This window comes from Salvelinus alpinus, chromosome 2 (assembly GCF_045679555.1).
Source record: "Salvelinus alpinus chromosome 2, SLU_Salpinus.1, whole genome shotgun sequence".
In the NCBI taxonomy this organism is placed as follows: Eukaryota; Metazoa; Chordata; class Actinopteri; order Salmoniformes; family Salmonidae; genus Salvelinus; species Salvelinus alpinus.
In genome coordinates this window covers 109,963,882-109,985,866 of record NC_092087.1, presented here as the reverse complement: position 1 = coordinate 109,985,866, position 21,985 = coordinate 109,963,882, and the positions used below count along the sequence as shown (strand labels likewise).

Sequence of the window (21,985 nt, the reverse complement as noted above, 5' to 3'; positions counted from 1 at the left end):
GACTTTTAAATTGGCTAAGGTTAGGGGTTAAGGTTAGGGTTTAGGGTAGGGATGTCCCAAGAATCCCAGATAGCATTGACCAGTGTGCATTATTCTGTCTCTTTTACGTAGCAGGTATAAAAGAAACACAGACAAGACAAGTAGGTACGCAGTGCATTATGGTCATAGTAGTTTAAAAAATAGCATCTAATTATACCAATCTGTATGTTGGGTTGTTAGAGAAGAACGTGATTGTCAGCCCTAACAATCCATTCTAGCACCTCATCAGGCTGTGTAAAAGTCTTCATTGATGACGTGTTCCTTCTATTCCAGGGGACAGCAGAGGAACTTCATCGATTCCACTCCTTCATCAATACAAGCAGTGAACATCTGAAATTCACCCTCACCTTTGAGGCGCATGAAACAAGTTATCTGGACATTTTGATTAAGAGGGAGGGGGGTGGCTTTAGCACAGACCTATACAGGAAGCCGACGGACAGGAATTCCCTCTTACGCAGAGACAGCTTCCACCCTACACCCCTAAAAAAACAATTGTAATACTTGAGTAAAGAAAACATTTAAAATGTAAATTTGTAATTTTAATTTTGTAAATGTAAATTTAAAACAAAAAACCTAACTGTTTGTCCTTGTAGGTAACCAGATCGTGACTACAACTAAGTTACTAAGTCTTTAACCACACTGTGTTGTTACACTGGTGAGTAAAAACTCATGCTTCCTACCCTTTAACTTTTTGTCTGAACATTAAATCTACATTTTACTCAACTGCGTCCAGTCAGCAGATGGACTAGATGCCGCTTAGGCTGCCCGTTGTGACTCCGTCAAGAATTCAGCAGAGCAAGTTTGTATGAAGGTCTGGTTATTAAATGGGTACATAGTTCAATAGTAATATCCTCTAAAACGCTCTGGTGACAAACTTTTCTGCCCTGTTTCCAGTTGTCCACATGGCTGAGAGAACCTATTCAAGTAAGTAAGTAAATAGATTTTGGAAATGTAAAAAAATCCTTTGTATTATTAGCTAACTAGCTACAGTGCAGGCTAACTCAAATGAGCTACTAAATGAGCTAGCTAGTTGGCTAGCTAGCTATCTAGACAACTTCACATTCTGTATAGATAGCTAGCTAAGTGAATTAAATATCACCATCTACCTAACTTCATATTAGCTAGCTATCTAACCAACTTCAAATACTGTATAGATAGATAGATACGTGAATGAAATATCACCAGCTGACTTACCTAACTTCATATTAGCTAGCTATCCTGATGTATTTATCACTGTAAAAAACAAACTCCAAATGCATTTGTAGGTAGCTAGCTAACAGCCATGGAGGGTGAAAGGATAGCAGCCCCAACTGTCAGTGAGAGAGGAGGTTATTCTGGATAGGGAAGGTACTTTTGTGTAGTTCCTGTCCCTAGAAGTGAGGACGGAGATAATAGTAACATAATATTCAGTGTGGTGTAATTTGACTATAATGAAGTCTGTTTCTTGTGAGGTTTTCTGTCCTCAGATAAAGAGTGCTATGAAAGCCAGTCTACATATGAAGAGGTCCCAATGAAGAGCAGTGGTTCTCAGTCCTGGGGACTCAAAGAGGCACATTGTTGTTTTTGCCTCAGCACTGCACAGCTGATTCAAATGATCAACTCATCATCAAGCTTCAAGTGGTATTTATGTATTCATTTGTGATGTCATCCTTGATATGATCCTGTTGTCACATGCTACACATGTACATATGTGTGCCCATGCATCTATCAATCCAATGTTATCATGATTTGTTATCAGGGATATTATACTTTAGTAATCCACAATGACCTGGTGATGTAACAGTCTAATAATTACATTGTCTTCCATATTCCTACAGATACCTTGTAACTGGAGATTCCTTCAAAACGATTGCCTACAGTTACCCTGCAGGGCACTGCAAGGTTGGGTGACCAGGGTCATCTGGGACTGCCTCCTGGAGGAATTCAGATGTGTGAAGGCTACCTGTGTCCTGCGTAACTTCATGAGGATGGACACGAGGACCAGGAGGGGATCTGCAGCTCGCCGCCGTGTGCCAGAGGAGGAGTCTGCTGCTCTGCAGGATGTTTCAAGGACGGTGTCCAACAACGCAGCAAGAGAGGCAATCCGTGTGCAGGAGATCTTCACCTCCTACTTCTTCAAAGAGGGTGCTGTTCCCTGGCAACACCATAGACTACACTATGCACAACCAAAGGCTCTTTTAAGAGGGTGCTGTTCCCTGGCAACACCATAGACTACACTATGCACAACCAAAGGCTCTTTTAAGAGCCATCCACATTACAATAAGAGTATTCTTCCATTTACTCAGCTATGTCAACTGCAGTTATTCAATTCACAGTTTCTCTCCCTTTGATTTCTACTTCTCAGGTGAGGGTGCTGTTTAGGTAAGGGTGTGATGTCTGTGCAAAAACAAAACAGGCTATCTTAAATCACTAATATTGAAAAAAAATTGAACAATTGGACACCCTATAACACACACCTACACACTCATGTATCAATCTGATTGATGGATTGTGTTGTGCAGTAAACAGGTTCAGGTGTATAACTGTGGCTCCTTCCACCTTCAAAGAATAGGCAAGAGGGCCAACCATGGAGAATAGTAAGACACTTCATTATTTCTATAACTACACTATATTGTTTGTCCTCATGTGTCCGTTCATGTTTTTCAGCATAAAGTACTCTGCAGCCACTTAGTGTGGTGTGGACACCAGGTGAGGCCACACACAGATTCCTGTTGAACACTGTGGCTTTAACTACCTTCTTTTCTCAAAAACAGTCTCTCTCCTTCACTTCATCCCTCTCTCCCCTTCTCCCTAAATCCTCTAGGTTATATCAGCTGTGTCGGTGAACCCCTCCTGCATCTGAACAGTCTACATAGAGGGCACAGCATGGTCAGAGGTGAGAGGTCACTTGGTCAGGTCAACAGGAAGTATTATTAAAGAGATGCTTTACATTGAAATACAGATAGATGCAGTAGTCCCAGAGTTAATGATCCCAGGTCAGTTTATATTATACAGGAAGTATTATTAAAGAGATGCTTTACATTGAAATACAGATAGATGCAGTAGTCCCAGAGTTAATGATCCCAGGTCAGTTTATATTATACAGGAAGTATTATTAAAGAGATGCTTTACATTGAAATACAGATAGATGCAGTAGTCCCAGAGTTAATGATCCAAGGTCAGTTTTGCATTTCACCTCCTGATTGATGACTAACAATGTTAGAATAAAAACTAAAAACACAAGGCTTAAACATGCTCTCTCTCTCCATCTGTCTCTCGTCTCTCTCTCTCCATCTGTCTCTCGTCTGCAGATATGTTTTAATGTGAGAGGATGCCAACCCCCAGTCCCATCATCGCCACCTCACCCTCTTTTAAGATAACCTGTGGGCCGACTAGAGACACTGCTATGTAATTGTGATGAACTGAGAGAATATTTATGTAGCACTGTGATTCATTAATCATGTGCTGCCTTCCCTGCTCCTATGTGCTTACCTCTTTCCCTTTCTGTCTTTTACACCTCTCTCTCCACCTCCTCTTTCTTCCTCTGTTTTTATAATTCACAACAGATGTGCATTGAAGTACAGATTGAACTTGTATTTATAACACTTGGATAATGAGCTTTTCAATAAAGCGTTTCACATTCTCTACTGGTTGAAATGAAGTGTAATGTGATGAAATACTCCACCTATCCTGTGTTTATCAGATCAATGCAGATGAAGGGCATTAGATGTTGAGATGAACCGGTGTTGGAGTATTTACATGATGCATAGGAAGTGTAGTGTACTGTTTTTTAACATTATGTTTCTGTATATATGAATTAACTAGTTAAATCCTGTTTCTAGTCTATTAGTTACAACGTGTAACCATTGATGTCCCAGGACCAAGATTGGTAAACACTGTTGAAGTGTATAATTGTAATACATACATGCAGACACAGCGTCATTCAAAGACTGGAATTTGATACTCCTGGTATTGGATATGACTGAAAAATTATCTCAAAGACATTTGACATTCATACCTAAACTGCACCTTTATTTGCCAAGTTAGAGTACATGATCAGTGAATATATTAAATGTACAGGCTACAATGTGGGGATCTCATGCATGGTAATAACTACATGTATATACGACTTGCATTCTTGGCACAACATGATATTATATTCTACTCAATTCATAGGCTTCATTAATGTCATTCAGGCTGTTTTGAAGTTGATACAACTGGCTATGATAGCTGAGGTTCATAGCTAGGTTCTGAACTAATATGTATACCAAACGTTTGGGTCCATACACAGATCGGCTAGATATCTAGCTACACATCCATGGGCGTACAGGGATTTTAATCATCCACTGCACAATAAGCAAGAACATAGCTAGCTACGTGATTTCATCTATCTGCATGGCAAATATCAGCAAGGAAAGCTTACAAAATTGTACCTTCAATTTGCAGTAAATTATTCAGCTAGCTAGATTCTATACATCCACTGTTTCACAAAATGGCAGCCTGGTTCACTGGTTGTTTCATGAGTCCCTAAAACAACCAGAATTACAATGTCATACTCATGTCACAACATCCATAAAGCTAGTCAGCTAGCTGGCTAATGTTAGCTAGTCAGCTAGCTGGCTAATGTTAGCTAGTCAGCTAGCTGGCTAATGTTAGCTAGTCAGCTAGCTGGCTAATGTTAGCTAGTCAGCTAGCTTGCTAAATCACGATTTTTGGAAATGAACTTTATGATAAAAAAAAATGCAGAGTCATTTGTCTCTACATTAACTAACATTCCTGTCAACTGTACATGTTTTTGCATGATTCGTTTTGACGTTATAATCCCTTACATTTGCTTCCATCTTAGTACTGTTGTCCACCATCTTTGATCCAGTTCAGTTCTGTGTAGGTTACCCCTCTCTCCTAGTATTTCTGTCCGCCATCTTTGATCCAGTTCTGTGTAGGCGTACCCCTCTCTCCTAGTATTTCTGTTCGCCATCTTTGATCCAGTTCTGTGTAGGGGTACCCCTCTCTCCTAGTATTTCTGTCCACCATCTTTGATCCAGTTCAGTTCTGTGTAGGGGTACCCCTCTCTCCTAGTATTTCTGTCCACCATCTTTGATCCAGTTCAGTTCTGTGTAGTGGTACCCCTCTCTCGAAGTATTTCTTTCAGCCATCTTTGCTGAAGAAAGTCTAACAGTCACTAGTGCAGCAGCCTCCCCCGGTCCTAGTGCCGGCCCGGTAAGAAGTTTAAGATGCGATGGAATGGTTGACGAAAAAAATAAATCACAGAAAAAATATATAGACTGATATTGATTTATTTAGGGGGGGGCTAATTAATATTTTAGTTCTAGCGACGTCTCTGGTTCCTACCCTTTAACTTTTTGTCTGAAAATTAAATATACATTTTACTCAACTACCCAATCCAGTCAGCAGTTGGCGGTGTGGGAATTTAAGGCGACGCTGTTGGTGTGACGTATAATCTAGTGGACGCTTCTTTCAGCAGCAGCAATAGTTAGTCAGACACCTCGGTAGCTTGCTAGCCAAAATAGCCGAACCAATAAAGCTCCTTAGATGCTTTCGTTTTTTTATTAGCCACTGTGTTTTAAACCCTCTTCTGTCGTCTAGTCAGTTATCCGATTTAATTTCATATTTACGGTGTTGTTGTTATTATTCATCTAGCGGGCTGGTTAAGTTAGCATTAGCCTAGCTAGCTAACATCCCCGACCATGCGGTCACTAAGCTACTCTTCTCCTGCTAAAGATAATATCTGCTGGATGGAGAAAGAAGCTCTGATCTTTCTGGTGAAAGAGGAGAAGGAAGAGGAGGATATCACAGTAAAACAAGAAGTAGAGGATGAGGCTGTTACAGTGAAAGAGAAAGACGTTACAGTGAAAGAAGAGGAAGAGAAAGGGGATGATGCCGTATTTGGAGTGAAAGAGGAGGAAGGGGAGATGACTGTCACATCGAAAAAAGAGAACGAGGAGGAAACTGGATGTCTGAGGCCGCTTTCCCAAACGCATCTTAAGGCATCCAACGATGAAATTAGCCGTAAGATGGTTTTGAGAAACAGCGTCCTGATTAATACTAGTAAGTACTGTCTTAAATACCAAACTCAGCAGTTGTTGAACTGATGTGTGGCGTTAAAGGGGAAATATGCAATTGCTACATGCCTCATTAGCTTAGTTAAACTGTTGTAGCCCATCAGAACACCAAATAAGATTTTTTTACTCCAATGTTTAGAAACAATGTAAACCAACACTGTATCGCCTCAACATGGTTAAAACTATAATGTTGATATTTTATTTATTTTACCGTTATTTTACCAGGTAAGTTGACTGAGAACACGTTCTCATTTGCAGCAACGACCTGGGGAATAGTTACAGGGGAGAGGAGGGGGATGAATGAGCCAATTGTAAACTGGGGATTATTAGGTGACCGTGATGGTTGAGGGCCAGATTGGGAATTTAGCCAGGACACCGGGGTTAACACCCCTACTCTTACGATAAGTGCCATGGGATCTTTAATGACCTCAGAGAGTCAGGACACCCGTTTAACGTCCCATCCGAAAGACGGCACCCTACACAGAGCAGTGTCCCCAATCACTGCCCTGGGGCATTGGGATCTTTGTTTAGACCAGAGGAAAGAGTGCCTCCTACTGGCCCTCCAACACCACTTCCAGCAGCACCTGGTCTCCCATCCAGGGACTGACCAGGACCAACCCTGCTTAGCTTCAGAAGCAAGCCAGCAGTGTTATGCAGGGTGGTATGCTGCTGGCTGAGACCATATCATGGATGGTCTCTGTATGAATTTGAAAGTAGTTACATTTCTCTTATTACCAAAACAGTGGTGGAATGATTTTTTAAACCGCAACAAAATGGCTGCTCAGAAACTTGGTTTGGTAAACAGCTGAGGGATGGGGGCTGGAGAAATGTAACCACTCTCAAATTCATAGAGAAAGACATTGTAGCAACCTTCAGGCTATCCCCTGAATTCACTACACTATGAATACAAAGACTGGCCATCCATGAGGTCAAAAGTATTGTTTTAAACAGAATTCTAGGCTATAGTATATTCTAGAATTCATCCATGATGTCATAATGATAGTTTAACCAGGTTTCTAGGCTATATAGTATATTCTAGAATTCATCCATGATGTCATAATGATAGTTTAACCAGGTTTCTAGGATATATAGTATATTCTAGAATTGCCAGTGTAGATTTCCTGTGGGGGTCAAATTATTAGAGCTGTTGTTAAGTCATTGTATAATATTCAGCCAATTTTTTTTCATCCCCTTACATTAATGGCAAGACATACCTAGATGCAATTACATTCATGAATTGGTTTGAAACCTTTGTTTTAAACCCTTCTCAAAGTTGGTCCCTTGACGGATTTGTAAAAAATGGTTTATCATGAAACACTTTTTTATTTTTATTTAAATGTAACCTTTATTTAACTAGGCAAGTCAGTTAAGAACAAATTCTTATTTTACAATGACTGCCTACCCCGGAAGACGCTGGGCCAATTGTGCGCCGCCCTATGGGACTCCCAATCACGGTCGGTTGTGATACAGCCTGGTTTTGATCCAGGTTGTCTGTAGTGGCGCCTCAAGCACTGAGATGCAGTGTCCGCTGCGCCACTCGGGAGCCCCAAAATCATGTTCTAGTGCTGTCCCCAACTAACATACATATTGGTCAACCAAGAGTCATCTGTTCTTTCTACCAATCGCCCCATGTGTTTTTATAAAATCAAATATACGTACTGAATTTGTCTGATGCTTTAAGCATTCTGATCAAATAATTTTGACACACAAATGACTCGAAGTCATAACTAGGGGGATAACCATAACTAGAGGGAGCCGGTCGTCAGCATAACCTGACCAGAGGGAGCCGGGCGTTAGCATAACCTGACCAGAGGGAGCCGGTCGTCAACACAACCCGACCAGGGGGAGCCGGTCGTCAACACAACCCGACCAGGGGGAGCCGGTCGTCAACACAACCCGACCAGGGGGAGCCGGTCGTCAACACAACCCGACCAGGGGGAGCCGGTCGTCAACACAACCCGACCAGGGGGAGCCGGTCGTCAACACAACCCGACCAGGGGGAGCCGGTCGTCAACATAACCCGACCAGGGGGAGCCGGTCTTCAACAAAACCCGACCAGGGGGATTCCCCCCTCCGCTGCTGGACTTCGTAAATTCTGCCGTTTTGCTCCTGAAGTTTTCAGTAATAGACTAATAGACTACAGATAAATAGACTAATAGACTAGTAATTGACTACACCATCAGTCTGCAACCTTTTCCAGTTGGAGTGCCAATTTATCTGACCGTTTCTGCAAATCTGTGTGCCAGTTATGATTTTCATATGCACATTTTCGTGGAACAGTTTCATTTAAATTATAATAGTATCTCAAAATCTTTGTCTGTGATTAATCTACATTCTAAATGAAAATTATACAAATCTAAAAGTAACTTTTATTGCCATTGCCAACTATGTAAAGATAGCCTACATAAAGCCAACAAATAAAAACATGGCATTCTGCAGGTAGAAAATATCTTGATAAAAATAAATATCCTAGAAATCACATTGGCTGCACATGGCCTGTCTACGACAAACTTGAAACATTGTATCAACTATCAACTGGGTCAGGAAACTCGGATAGCAAGCTTGCAACATTGTATAAAATATTCTAGGCCCTCAGTTTCCTGCTACAGTGAGTTCTTGACAGTAATCAGGTATTTTATGACATTTTTATGACATTTCCACTGGATCAGAGCATTACATTTTTCCCTTTTCTGCTGAGTGGTTATCGGAAGGGCAAGAGCTGTAAATATTTTACGAAAATACTTTGAGGAACTATTGTCATTCGCAATTGATTTTGATTAGACTTTGTTTACTTGCTGTTTGGAGGTGAAGAAAAAGTTACTTTGAGAAGCACCACAACTCATTAGTGGTGGTGCATTAAGACAATCAGAAATACTATCAGACATCCCCAAATGGGCACATTTATAGGCCTACATTTGTGTGCAGGCCAGTTAGACTAGTCCTACTTCTATGTGTAATCAGGTGTACGTCCTTACTCAACATTGACAGGAGTGTTTCAAACAAAAGACAATTAATAAATTGACCAAACTGACGCATCTTGCTGGGTCAGGTCTGGGTGATCTGCCATGGGCCGTTTCATTTAGTATCCGTTTGGGTCGGCTGGGGAATGATTGTATTTCCCCATAGTATGTTGTTCCGAAGTTGACCAACTGAAAGGGAGTGTAACTTTGATTATAATTACTCTTCCCTTAAAACTTCTTAAGGACTGGGGGTGCTGTTTACACTTTTGGGGAAAATCGTATCCAATTTAAACGGCCTCGTACTCAATTCTTGCTCGTACAATATGCATATTATTATTAATATTGGATAGAAAACACTCTCTAGTTTCTAAAACAGTTCTAATTATTTCTCTAAGTGAAACAGAACTCTTTTTACAGCCCATTTCCTATCCGGAAGTGAGATTTCCAATAGCGAGGTCTCTCTTCAAGAGCTTGTCTATAAAAGGGCATGTCACTTATGACTGTAGAAACACGTCATACACCTTCCCCTGGGTGTCATGCGGAAGTGAGAGCAGAAATGACTTGATTATCTCGTTCTGGGATTGAATACAACCTCTTGGAGTGAGAGGTCCGCCATTATTTGTTTTTGGAAGGACCTGGAATCGCCTCCTGGAAAACCGTCGTTATAGGTGAATATGATCTCCGGCTTCGATATTATTTGATACATGTCACAATATCATCCTAAAGTATGTTTTTTCAATATAGTTTAATTATATTATTGAAATTTATTCGGGACTTTAGACGTGATGCGTTGGAGGAATTTGTTCAAGAAGGAGAGGTTAGCGCCGCACGGCCAGTGTGCTTGCTAATTCAAGAGGGAAATAGTTCGTTCTGGATCCAAACAAAGACGCTTCTGAACAAAGGACACCTTGTACAACATTCTGATGGAAGATCAACAAAGATAAGGACCCAATTTGGGATGCTATTTCATATATCTGTCAAACTGTGCTATCGCTACCGTTTGCATTGAATCAATGCTGTTGTGTGATAGCTATTGTAGTAAGCTAATATAACGATACATTGTGTTTTCGCTGTAAAACACTTCAAAAATCGGAAATATTGGCTTTATTCACAAGATCTTTGTCTTTCATTTGCTATCCACCATATATTTCTCTGAAATGTTTTATGATGAGTAATTAGGTAGTTGACGTTGGTGTCTGTATTTACTCTGGCTACTCCCGTGCTATTTCTGACTGTAGCTATGATGGTAGCTATGATGGTAGCAGTAATGTAAAACTGATTTATAGCTCAAATATGCACATTTTTTGAACAAAACATAGATTTATTGTGTAACATGTTATAGGACTGTCATCTGAGGGAGTTGTTTCTAGGTTAGTTAGGTTGGTTCTAGGTTAGTTAGGTTGGCTTTGTGCATGCTACCTGCTGTGAAAAATGGTGCTGTGAAAAATGTCTGTCCTCTTTTGTATTTGGTGGTGAGCTAACATAAATATACGTGGTGTTTTTGCTGTAATACATTTTAAAAATCGGACATGTTGGCTGGATTCACAAGATGTTTATCTTTCAAATGCTGTATTGGACTTGTTAATGTGTGAAAGTTAAATATTTCTAAAAAATATTTTTTTGAATTTCGCGCTCTGCCTTTTCAGTGGAATGTGGGAGGAGTTCCGCTAGCGGAACGCCAGTCCTAAACAGGTTTTAGGGAGGGAATCGAGGTTCAACACCTGTTTGTCCCCGCCCTTTCCTGGGTTGGTGAAGAGCGGCATTACATTTTAAGGAATAAATCCAAGCCTCACTCTCATCACCTGTGGACGGTGGTGCTTCCAGCGAGGCGTGGATTTAATAATATGTTGTACCTAGTTTCCCTCCTTCAGGGAACAGTAGTTATAGTCATAACGTTACACTTGTCATATGATGAACTTCAACTTAAATACTGGATCTTGCTGTCGGACAGTCTTTTTGTATTCTGAAATGCAACTGTTTTCATGGGCACAGAAATACTAAATCATTTCAGAGTTTGCTAAATCCAATGGTTTTTAACTGAGTCATCTTGTAATCCAAGATGGTGTAGCATTAAGACCTGTTTGTTGTAAATGGTATGTATTTTTCGTCTTTTTTTGTATATATTGCAATATATTTAAATCTTTTTCCATTTTTAAATTAAATATACCTTCCGGCAACCCGCCTCACCCAATATGATACGGATCAGCTATTTTTTTTTTTATACCTTATAGCTAGAACCTCCATCAGCAGCTAGCCATCAGAAGCTAACCAGCTAATTAGCTACTAGCTATTTAGTCATTGTTAGCCACTGCTAGCGGCCTTTACCTTTTTAGCTCAGACACCAGCCGCTTTTAGCCTGGATAACACCTGCCAGTCTGCACAGCGCGATATCAACCCTGAGCATATCGGACTGTTTTTCTCCATTACATCACCGTATTACTGCCGTAAGCTCTGGACCATTACACCAGATAATCGCAGCTGGCTAGCTGCTACCGAGTGGCCCAGCCCCGAAGCTAGCCTTGAGCCAGGCCCATCTCCCGGCCTGCTCAGTGGACCCTATGATCACTCGGCTACACAGCTGATGCCTCCCAGACTCTTCACTAAGACGACTAGAAGCCTCTACATCACCGGATTCCTGCCGTAAGTTCTGGACCTTTGCACCGGATTGGCTACAGTGGCTAACACCCTTGTCCCGAAGCTAGCACCAGTTAGCCTCGAGCCAGGTGCATCTCCCGGCTAGCAAACAAAATTACTCCAGCTACAATACCTCTTTTGCCAATTGGCCTGGACCCTTTGTCGACACGGAGCACAGCCGATCCATCACGACTGGTCTGCCGACGCAATTCCGTCCGATGTGCCCTCAACCGTCCTTTGCCAGACGTCGGTGACGCCCTTGTCCCGAAGCTAGCACCAGTTAGCCTCGAGCCAGGCGCATCTCCCGGCTAGCGTAGTAATGACTACATAGCGGCTTCCCTGGTTCATATATTGCTGTTCACTGGACCCTATGATCACTTGGCTACTTAGCTGATGACTGCTGGACTGTTTTTCATCACGGTTCTCCATTTTGTTTATCTGTCGGCCCCAGCCTTGAACTCAGGCCCTGTGTGTAGTTAACTGACCCTCTCAGCCCATTCATCGCCATTTTACGTGTTTTTGTTGTTTTAGCTGATTAACTGTTGTCTTACCCGTTGTTGTCTTATCTAGCTCTCCCAATCAACACCTGTGATTGATTTATGCCTCGCTTTATGTCCCTCTAATGTCAATATGCCTTGTATACTGTTGTTTGGGGTAGTTATCATTGTTTTATTTTACTGCGGAGCCCCTAGTCCCACTCAACATGCCTCAGAGAACTACTTTGTCCCACTTCCCACACATGCGGTGACCTCACCTAGCATAACTGGTGCCTCCAGAGATGCAACCTCTTATCGTCACTCAGTGCCTAGGTTTACCTCTACTGTACCCACACTCTACCATACCCCTGTCTGTACATTATGCCTTGAATCTATCCTACCACACCCAGAAATCTGCTCCTTTTATTCTCTGTTCCCAAAGCACTAGACGACCAGTACTGATAGCCTTTAGCCGTACCCTCATCCTACTCCTCTGTTCCTCGGGTGATGTAGAGGTTAACCCAGGCCCTGTGTGTCCCCAGGCGCTCTCATTTGTTGACTTTCTGTAACCATAAAAGCCTTGGTTTCATGCATGTTAACATCAGAAGCCTCCTCCCTAAGTCTGTTATACTCACTGCTTTAGCACACTCCAACCTTGATGTCCTTGCCGTGTCTGAATCCTGGCTTTGGAAGGCCACCAAAAATTCAGAAATTTCCAGCCCCATCTACAACATTTTCCGTCAAGATAGAACTGCCAAAGGGGGAGGAGTTGCAATCTACTGCAGAGATGGCCTGCAAAGTTGTATCATGCTTTCCAGGTCTAAACCCAAACAGTTCGAGCTTCTAATTTTAAAAACGAATCTCTCCATAAATAAGTCTCTCACTGTTATATACACCCCTCAGTTCCCAGCTGTGCTCTGGACACCATATGTGAATTGATTGGCCCCATCTATCTTCAGTTTGTTCTGTTAGGTGACCTAAACTGGGATATGCTTAACCTCTCTAGGAGGTGTGGGACGCTACCGTCCCACCTGGCCAACATCCAGTGAAATTGCAGAGCGCCAAATTCAAAAACAGAAATACTCATTATAAAAATTCATAAAACATACAAGTGTTATACATCAGTTTAAAGATTAACAGTTACCAGCCAAGTAGAGGAGTTACACAAGTCAGAAATAGCAATAAAATTAATCACTGACCTTTGATGATATTCATATCGTTGCACTCACAAGACTCCCATTTACTCAATAAATGTTTGTTTTGTTCGATAAAGTCTCTCTTTATATCCAAAAACCTCAGTTTTGTTCAGTAATCCACAGGCTCAAAGGCAATCACAACATCCAGACGAAAAATCCGAATAGTATCAGTAAAGTTTGTAGAAACATGTCAAACGATGTTTATAATCAATCCTCAGGTTGTTTTTAGCCTAAATAATAGATAACATTTCAAAGGTAAACAAGAACGGCGCATTCTGGGACACTGAATGGTTCACTCATTCAGAGTGGTCTTACTCTGTCAATTTTCAGAATACAAGCCTGAAACAATTTTTAAAGACCGTTGACATCTAGTGGAAGCCATAGGAAGTGCAATTTGAGTCCTAAGTCAATGGAATCTGTATAGGCAGTCAATGGAAAAATATAAAAATCCCACTTCCTGGATGGATGTTTCTCAGGTTTTCGCCTGTCATATCAGTTCTGTTATACTCACAGACATTATTTTAACAGTTTTGGAAACTTTAGAGTGTTTTCTGTCCAAATCTACCAAGTTTACTTTGGGCACGCTTTTCATCCGGAGGTGAAAATAGCGCCCCCTACCCTAGTGAGGTTAACACCCCCGCCGTCCTACAATCCAAGCTAGATGCCCTCAATCTCACACAAATGATCAAGGAACCCACCAGGTACAACCCTAAATCCGTTAACATGGGCACCCTCATAGATATTATCCTGACCAACTTGCCCTCCAAATACACCTCTGCTGTTTTCAATCAGGATCTCAGCGATCACTGCCTCATTGCCTGCATCCGTTATGGGTCCGCGGTCAAACGACCAGCCCTCATCACTGTCAAACGCTCCCTAAAACACTTGTGCAAGCAGGCATTTCTAATCGACCTGGCCCGGATATCCTGGAAGGATATTGACCTCATCCAGTCAGTAGGAGATGCCTGGTTGTTTTTTAATTGTAATTTCTTCACCACCTTAAATAAGCATGCCCCTTCAAAAAATGTAGAACTAAGAACAGATATAGCCCTTGGTTCACTCAAGACCTGACTGCCCTCGACCAGCACAAAAACATCCTGTGGCGTACTGCACTAACATCGAATAGTCCCCGCGATATGCAACTTTTCAGAGAAGTCAGGAACCAATACACACAGTCAGTTAGGAAAGCAAAGGCTAGCTTTTTCAAACAGAAATTTGCATCCTGTAGCTCTAACTCCAAAAAGTTTTGGGACACTGTAAAGTCCATGGAGAACAAGATTCCTAAAGATTGGAAAGCTGCCACGGTCATCCCCCTCTTCAAAGGGGGTGACACTCTAGACCCAAACTATTACAGACCTATATCCATCCTGCCCTGCCGTTCTAAAGTCTTTGAAAGTCAAGTTAACAAACAGATCACTGACCATTTTGAATCCCACCGTACCTTCTCCGCTGTGCAATCCAGTTTCCGAGCTGGTCACGGGTGCACCTCAGCCACGCTCAAGGTACTAAACGATATCATAACCGCCATTGATAAAAGGCAGTACTGTGCAGCCATCTTCATCGACCTGGCCAAGGCTTTCGACTCTGTCAATCACCGTATTCTTATCGGCAGACTCAATAGCCTTGGTTTCTAAAATGACCGACTCGCCTGGTTTACCAACTACGTCTCAGACAGAGTTCAGCGTGTCAAATCGGAGGACCTGTTGTCTGTACCTCTGGCAGTCTCTATGGGGGTACCACAGGGTTCAATTCTCGGACCGACTCCTTTCTCTGTAAATACCAACGATATTGCTCTTGCTGCGGGTGATTCCTTGATCCACCTCTACGCAGACGACACCATTCTGTATACATCTGGCCCTTCTTTGGACACTGTTAACAAACCTCCAAACGTGCTTCAATGCCATACAACACTCCATCCGTGGCCTCCAACTGCTCTTAAACGCTAGTAAAACTAAATGTATGCTCTTCAACCTATCGCTGCCTCCCCCCGTCCAGCATCACTACGATTCTGACTTAGGTATTTATAGTTGTCCACATATTCTATGTGTCTGGCTAGACTGTAAACTCTCCTTCCAGACTCACATTAAGCATCTCCAATCCAAAATTAAATCTAGAATCGGCTTCCTATTTTGCAACAAAGCGTCCTTCACTCACGCTGCCAAACATACCCTCGTAAAACTGACTATTCTACCGATCCTTGACTTCGGTGATGTCATTTTCAAAATAGCCTCCAACACTCTACTCAGCAAACTGGATGCAGTCTATCACAGTGCCATTCGTTTTGTCACCAAACCCCATATACCACCCACCACTGCGACCTGTATGCTCTTGTCGGCTGGCCCTCACTACATATTTGTCGCCAAACCCACTGGCTCCAGGTCATCTATAAGTCTTTGCTAGGCCGCCTTAACTCAGCTCACTGGTCACCATAGCAACACCCACCCATAGCACGCGCTCCAGGACGTTTATCTCACTGGTCATCCCCAAAGCCAACATCTACTTTGGCCGCCCTTCCTTACAGTTCTCTGCTGCCAATAACTGGAACAAATTGCAAAAATCGCTGAAGTAGGAGACATATGGGCAGCTGTACACAGCCCATCTGTAAATAGCCCATCTAACTACCTACCTCATCCCCATGTTTTTATTTACTTTTTTTGCTCTTTTGCACACCAGTAATTCTACTTGCACATCATCATCTGCACATCTATCACTCCAGTGTTAATTTGCTAAATTGTAATTACTTTGCTACTATGGCCTATTTATTGCCTTACCTCCTTACTCCATTTGCGCACACTGTATATAGATTTTTCTATTGTGTTATTGACTGTACTTTTGTTTATCCCACGTGTAACTCTGTTGTTTTTTTGTCGGTCTGCTTTGCTATATATATGAGAAATATACAAATAAAATCTTTACTTTATTGACAACACCCAAATGGATACTGTCATTAACGTGGTTCTTCAATAATTACTTATAATTCTTCAAACATATTAAACAGGACATTCAAACGAGCCTTACAATTATAATCCAAAGTAGTGTGAAATGCACTCATAATCAACCTGGAAATAGAGGTTACTCCCCTGAGTTTTCCCCCATTCACATTCAGAATACATTGTGAAAAACTAAAAGCTTTGCTCACCATTTTTGCTCCAGGCAGATATACTACATCCATAACTTGTGGTTTCCTCATTAGCAGATATACTACATCCATTACTATCGGTTTCCTCATTAGCAGGGAGGTGTTTCTGCAATCAAATTGCGTGTGCATCGCCCTCCTGCCGCAATTTTAGCAAACACAGAAAGGGGCCTATATTGGAGACCAAAAGTCATCTGACACACTGCTTATAGTTTCAACAACATGAATAACTTATTTCTAGTCTACAATCATCGATCTTATAACTTATTTCTAGTCTACAATCATCGATCTTACTACTAAAATATGACTATTCTTGCTCATTTTAAGACAATTGTTAAATAATTTTTACATTCATTACAGACATCAATTGTTGTACAACATCATGGCTACGCTGTTGGCATCACCTTTTTACAGTGGATTTTCACTTTTGTGGGCCTTTAATCATCTGACTTTGTTGTTCACACAGGAGAGATACGGGACTATCGTGGATCCTTTGGGGAGCCTCAACAACCTCATGATGCTGACGAGGCAGAGAAGAGTCTCTCCAGATCAGAACGCCTCAATAAACACCTGCAGAGATCCACAGGGAAGAGAACTCACTGCTGCTCTGACTGTGGGAAGAGATTCACCTCATCAGGCATTAAAATTCATCAAAGGATCCACACAGGAGAGAAACCTTATAGCTGTGTTCAATGTGGGATGAGTTTTAAAGCATCTAGCAATCTGACTACACACCAGAGAACACACACAGGAGAGAAACCTTATAGCTGTGATCAATGTGGGAAGAGTTTTACTACATTTGACTCTCTGACAGTACACCAGAAAATACACACAGGAGAGAAACCTTATAGCTGTGTTCAATGTGGGAAGAGTTTTACTGCATCTAGCAATCTGACTACACACCAGAGAACACACACAGGACAGAAACCTTATAGCTGTGATCAATGTGGGAAGAGTTTTACTACATCTAGCTATCTGACAGTACACCAGAGACTACACACGGGAGAGAAACCTTATAGCTGTGTTCAATGTGGGAAGAGGTTTACTGCATCTAGCAATCTGACTACACACCAGAGAACACACACAGGAGAGAATCCTTATAGCTGTGATCAATGTGGGAAGAGTTTTACTGCATCTAGCAATCTGACTACACACCAGAGAATACACACAGGAGAGAAACTATATATATGTGATGAATGTGGGAAGAGTTTTACTACTTCTGGCCATCTGTCAGTGCACCAGAGAACACACACAGGAGATAAGCCTTATAGCTGTTATCAATGTGGGAAGAGTTTTTGTCAATCTGGTGATCTGACAGTGCACCAGAGAACACACACAGGAGAGAAACCGTATAGCTGTGATCAATGTGGGAAGAGTTTTACTACATCTGGCTCTCTGACTTTACACCAGAGAACACACACAGGAGAGAAACCTTATAGCTGTGGTCAATGTGGGAAGAGTTTTTGTCAATCTAGTAAACTGACAGTGCACCAGAGAACACACACAGGAGAGAAACCGTATAGCTGTAATCAATGTGGGAAGAGTTTTGTTACATCTAGCTATGTGACTATACACCAGAGAACACACACAGGAGAGAAACCTTATAGCTGTAATCAATGTGTGAAGAGTTTTGTTACATCTGGGCAGCTGAATGTACACCAGAGAACACACACAGGAGAGAAATCTCTTAGCTGTGACCAGAGGTAATCTGATAAAAGATCTCTGACTAAACATTAGAAAATACATGAAGCAGTTGTTTCATGATATCAATTAATTAATTTAACATTGTAGTAGGAGTATTTTAATGATGTCACAATGTAGAATGTTTTAACATTGTAGTAGGAGTATTTTAATGATGTCACAATGTAGAATGTTTTAATATTGTAGAAGGAGTATTTTAATGATGTCACAATGTAGATTGTTTTAACATTGTAGTAGGAGTATTTTAATGATGTCACAATGTAGAACCCTAAATGTTTGTCCCCTGTTCTATTGATTTCAACATGATATGGATATTAGCCTCAGGGGAAAAATCCAGGCTCTGAATTGAATGAGTACTATTTATGAGATTTAGTAAGTACACATTATTCCCAGATTCAGTGTGGTTTTTGAGCTGCTAGTTTTAACAGGACGTGCAACCTCATCTCCCTCCTGTCGCATAAATGATTTTAGCATGATATCGATTAGTTATGACAAATTAGTGTTGCGTTCCTTTGTTTAGCGACCCCTACATTTAAACGCATTCCAACATCACGTACAACCTGATTTCCCCCCTAATCGATATCAGTGATTTATTGCTACTTGTCAAAACAACAGGGTTTCTGGTGCTTGTGCAGTTTATAAGGAGCTTGTTTAAAAAAATACAAGAAATATGATTATTGTGGCAGATGTTTGTGTAAATAGCACATGTTATGTTTAGGTTTTCAATTCATCCCAAACTGTTTCTGCATATTGGTTATTCATTTGGACATGTTAAAACTGTGTTTTGACATTGAGGCTATCCCACCGAGCAAAATGTAATTGAAAAGTCATTGAAAATAAGACTATGCAATCAAATGTTTTTTTTTAACATGTTTTATTATACCATGCCTTACCTTAAGTGAATTATTGACAATACATATTAACAAAGGGGTGTACATTTGGCTTTGGTAATTCATGTTTACAATTCATGTAACTTTTAGTAATCATAATTATTTATGCAATCAACTGACAATTTTCGGGTATAATTATATTGACATTGTTGCCCTTCTTTTAGAATAGCAGGGTTAATTCTCAGATGTGACAACCCAAATGTACTAGAGCATGATATTGGGGACTGGGCCCCGATCCAACAACATGCCTATCGAGTGAACTCTGAAAAGAGAGAGAAGCTCCGCAGTGAGGTGGAAAGTTACTATGGTTATTGCAGGAGTTTCCTCTTGAAATCAGACATGTCCGTGTTAAGGACAACTTGGTTGCTGATTGTTTCAAGGGTGGGCAGTCATAGTTTTGCGTTTAGCCATTGCGTTGCCATGGATCAATTTATTTTGACTGCACGTTTTTCCGTATTGGAGATGAGTTTTGTTTGGGCTCGTTCCAAGGGGACGAGAGTTCTAGAAGCTAGTGAGTTTTAGGAAGACGAGAGTTCTAGAAGCTGGTGAGTTTTAGAAAGACGAGAGTTCTAGAAGCTAGTGAGTTTTAGGATTCTATAGAATGAAAAAGGAGAAAAAAATAATACGATTGTATATTATTATTTAGAAATACGTGTTTTTAATTGTTGACAGCCAGTAGACACCATGTTTATATTGTAGAAGGTGATGCATTGTAGTTGATTATAATGTGAAATGGAAGTTGTTTTCTGTTGGTGGTGAGCAAACTTGTCCAACAAAAATTATAGGATTTATTTGTTGTCTTAAGGGGAAAGGTGTTCCAGGCTTTCGTTTCTCCATTTATGTTTTGAGGTTGGACTTTAGCACGTATAGCTCGTTAGCATATATAGCTCGTTAACACGTATAGCTCGTTAGCACGTAGGGCACACTGATTGGTGTCACCTCGTTAGTCAGTATGTGTAACACCAGTTATTTTGTTTGCCTCTTCTTGGGCAGATTTAGTGGATCTCATGGGTGACTTTTATGTCCCAGTTGTTGTTACTAGTGAATTATTTAGAAATGTTTTTTTTCTTGTTTTTAATTGTTGACAGCCAGTAGACACCATGTTTATATTGGTGAAGCATTGTAGTTGATTATAATGTGAAATGGAAGTTGTTTTCTGTTGGTGGTGAGCAAACTTGTCCAACAAAAATATAGGATATATTTGTTGTCTTAAGGGGGAAGGTGTTACAGGCTTTGGTTTTTCCATTTATGTTTTGAGGTTGGACTTTAGCTCGTATAGCTCGTCAGCACGTAGGATGCACTGATAAGTGTCACCTCGTTAGTCAGTATGTGTTACACCTGTGCTGGCTTGTCCATCTCGTTAGTGGGAAGGTGTTTCACCTGAGCTGGTCCAGGTTCTATTTAAGAGTGTCTGGCCCAGTGCTCCAGTTGTCTTGATAGATGTGGAGAGTCAACACCTTTAGTTGCTCCACCTTTTTGGTTTGCTTCCTGTCTGTAAGTTTGGTGTGGGTTTTTCTTTTGTTTCCCTCTTCTTGGGCAGATTTAGTGGATCTCATGGTGGGTGTCTTTTATGTCCCAGTTGTTGTTACTAGTCAACTTTCAGTGGACACTGAGAGCAAAATTGCAAGATTATGTTAGAATTCTTTTATTGCATCAAATGGTTGTTTTATGCAACAGAATAGAGGGTTCTTAGAACTATTGTGTCTGTGTGTTCTACTGAGGATGGGCCTCTGGGAGAAAACACTGACAGGAGATTTACAATGTCGTTTGGGTGATAAAACCTAAAGAGACCGCATTCCAGTGCATGAGTTAATGTTTCTGTGCTCTATGGTACCAGGGAGAGATGACCCCAGGGCCAGACCCTGGTCTCTACATAAAGAGTACTGTTTTTACAGCAGATACTGTCTGCTGAGAATTATAAGTCTCTTTCATACAAATCTAACATTGTGACCCGTTCTATACAGCTGTTTTTCGTTATGTAGTTTGAAAGGGGTGTATCTTGGCTGTAGAAGACATGTGTACTTTTATCTTGTGGCTCTCAACAAATCATCTGGGGGTGATTTGTCGACCAGCCATCATTATCGTAGAGCACTCAATTGATTCACTTTATATGTGTGCATTGTATTGATCTGCTCCCTTATAAGTAATAAAGGTTTAGTTTAAGAATAATTCTGACTTGTGTGATAATTTCTTTGATATCAAATGAGGAGAGAAACTTAACAACCACATTTGGTGATGGGGATGTGAATCTTCACTTGGTGACCGCTTCTGACGACCTGGGTAAATCGTGCACTTGGGATCTCAGGGAAACCACACTTCGGGAACGGAGCAGATGGACCCACCTTTGATCTGAGAGGCAGCGAGCCGAGTGGATACCAAATCTCGAACGTAGTTTAAAAAAAAGAATGAGGTGAGTGAAACAAGTGGAGTTTTTAGAAAAGCCTCGTAGGCTCTGAGTGTGTATTCCTGTGTGAGGGGGCACCTTGGAGGTGTAAAGAGGGCCGAGCCAGCTATCTGTGTGAACTGGATGAAAACTAGAATCTGTGTTTACTAGTTAATAACCTCTTGGAAATAGGGGGCGCCCTTTTCACTTCTGGATAAAATTGTGCCCAATTTAAACGGCCTCGTACTCTGTCCTAGATCATATGATATGCATATATATTACTATTGGATAGAAAACACTCTGAAGTTTCTAAAACTGTTTGAATTATATCTGTGAGTAAAACAGAACTCATTTGGCAGGCAAACTTCCAAACAGGAAGTGATATTTCTGAAATGGGTCTCTGTGAAAGGCATTGCCTATTCAATTGCCTTGTATTTATGGATCTGTTTGCACTTCATACGCCTTCCACTAGATGTCAACAGGCAGTAGAACGTGGAATGAAGTTTCT

General features: G+C 41.2%; 2 protein-coding genes across 3 annotated transcripts in view; one reads left to right on the top strand and one right to left on the bottom strand.

The window, feature by feature from the left end:
• The window catches only part of LOC139548267 (zinc finger protein ZFP2-like), a 211,544-nt gene that overhangs the window by 62,932 nt on the left and 126,627 nt on the right, over positions 1-21,985 (bottom strand). The window lies entirely within an intron of this gene.
• Positions 5,471-21,263, top strand: LOC139548326 (zinc finger protein ZFP2-like). Its single transcript, XM_071357945.1, has 2 exons — positions 5,471-6,087; positions 16,970-21,263. The coding sequence occupies exons 1-2, from the start codon at positions 5,727-5,729 to the stop codon at positions 18,208-18,210; spliced, it is 1,602 nt and encodes a 533-aa protein (XP_071214046.1). The 5' UTR covers positions 5,471-5,726; the 3' UTR covers positions 18,211-21,263.

Bases quoted from the DNA above. Each gene is read 5' to 3' on its own strand.
- LOC139548326 (XM_071357945.1), top strand. From the start codon at position 5,727: ATGCGGTCACTAAGCTACTCTTCTCCTGCTAAAGATAATATCTGCTGG. The intron at 6,088-16,969 runs GTAAGTACTGTC...TTGTTCACACAG, and splicing joins CAGCGTCCTGATTAATACTA to GAGAGATACGGGACTATCGT.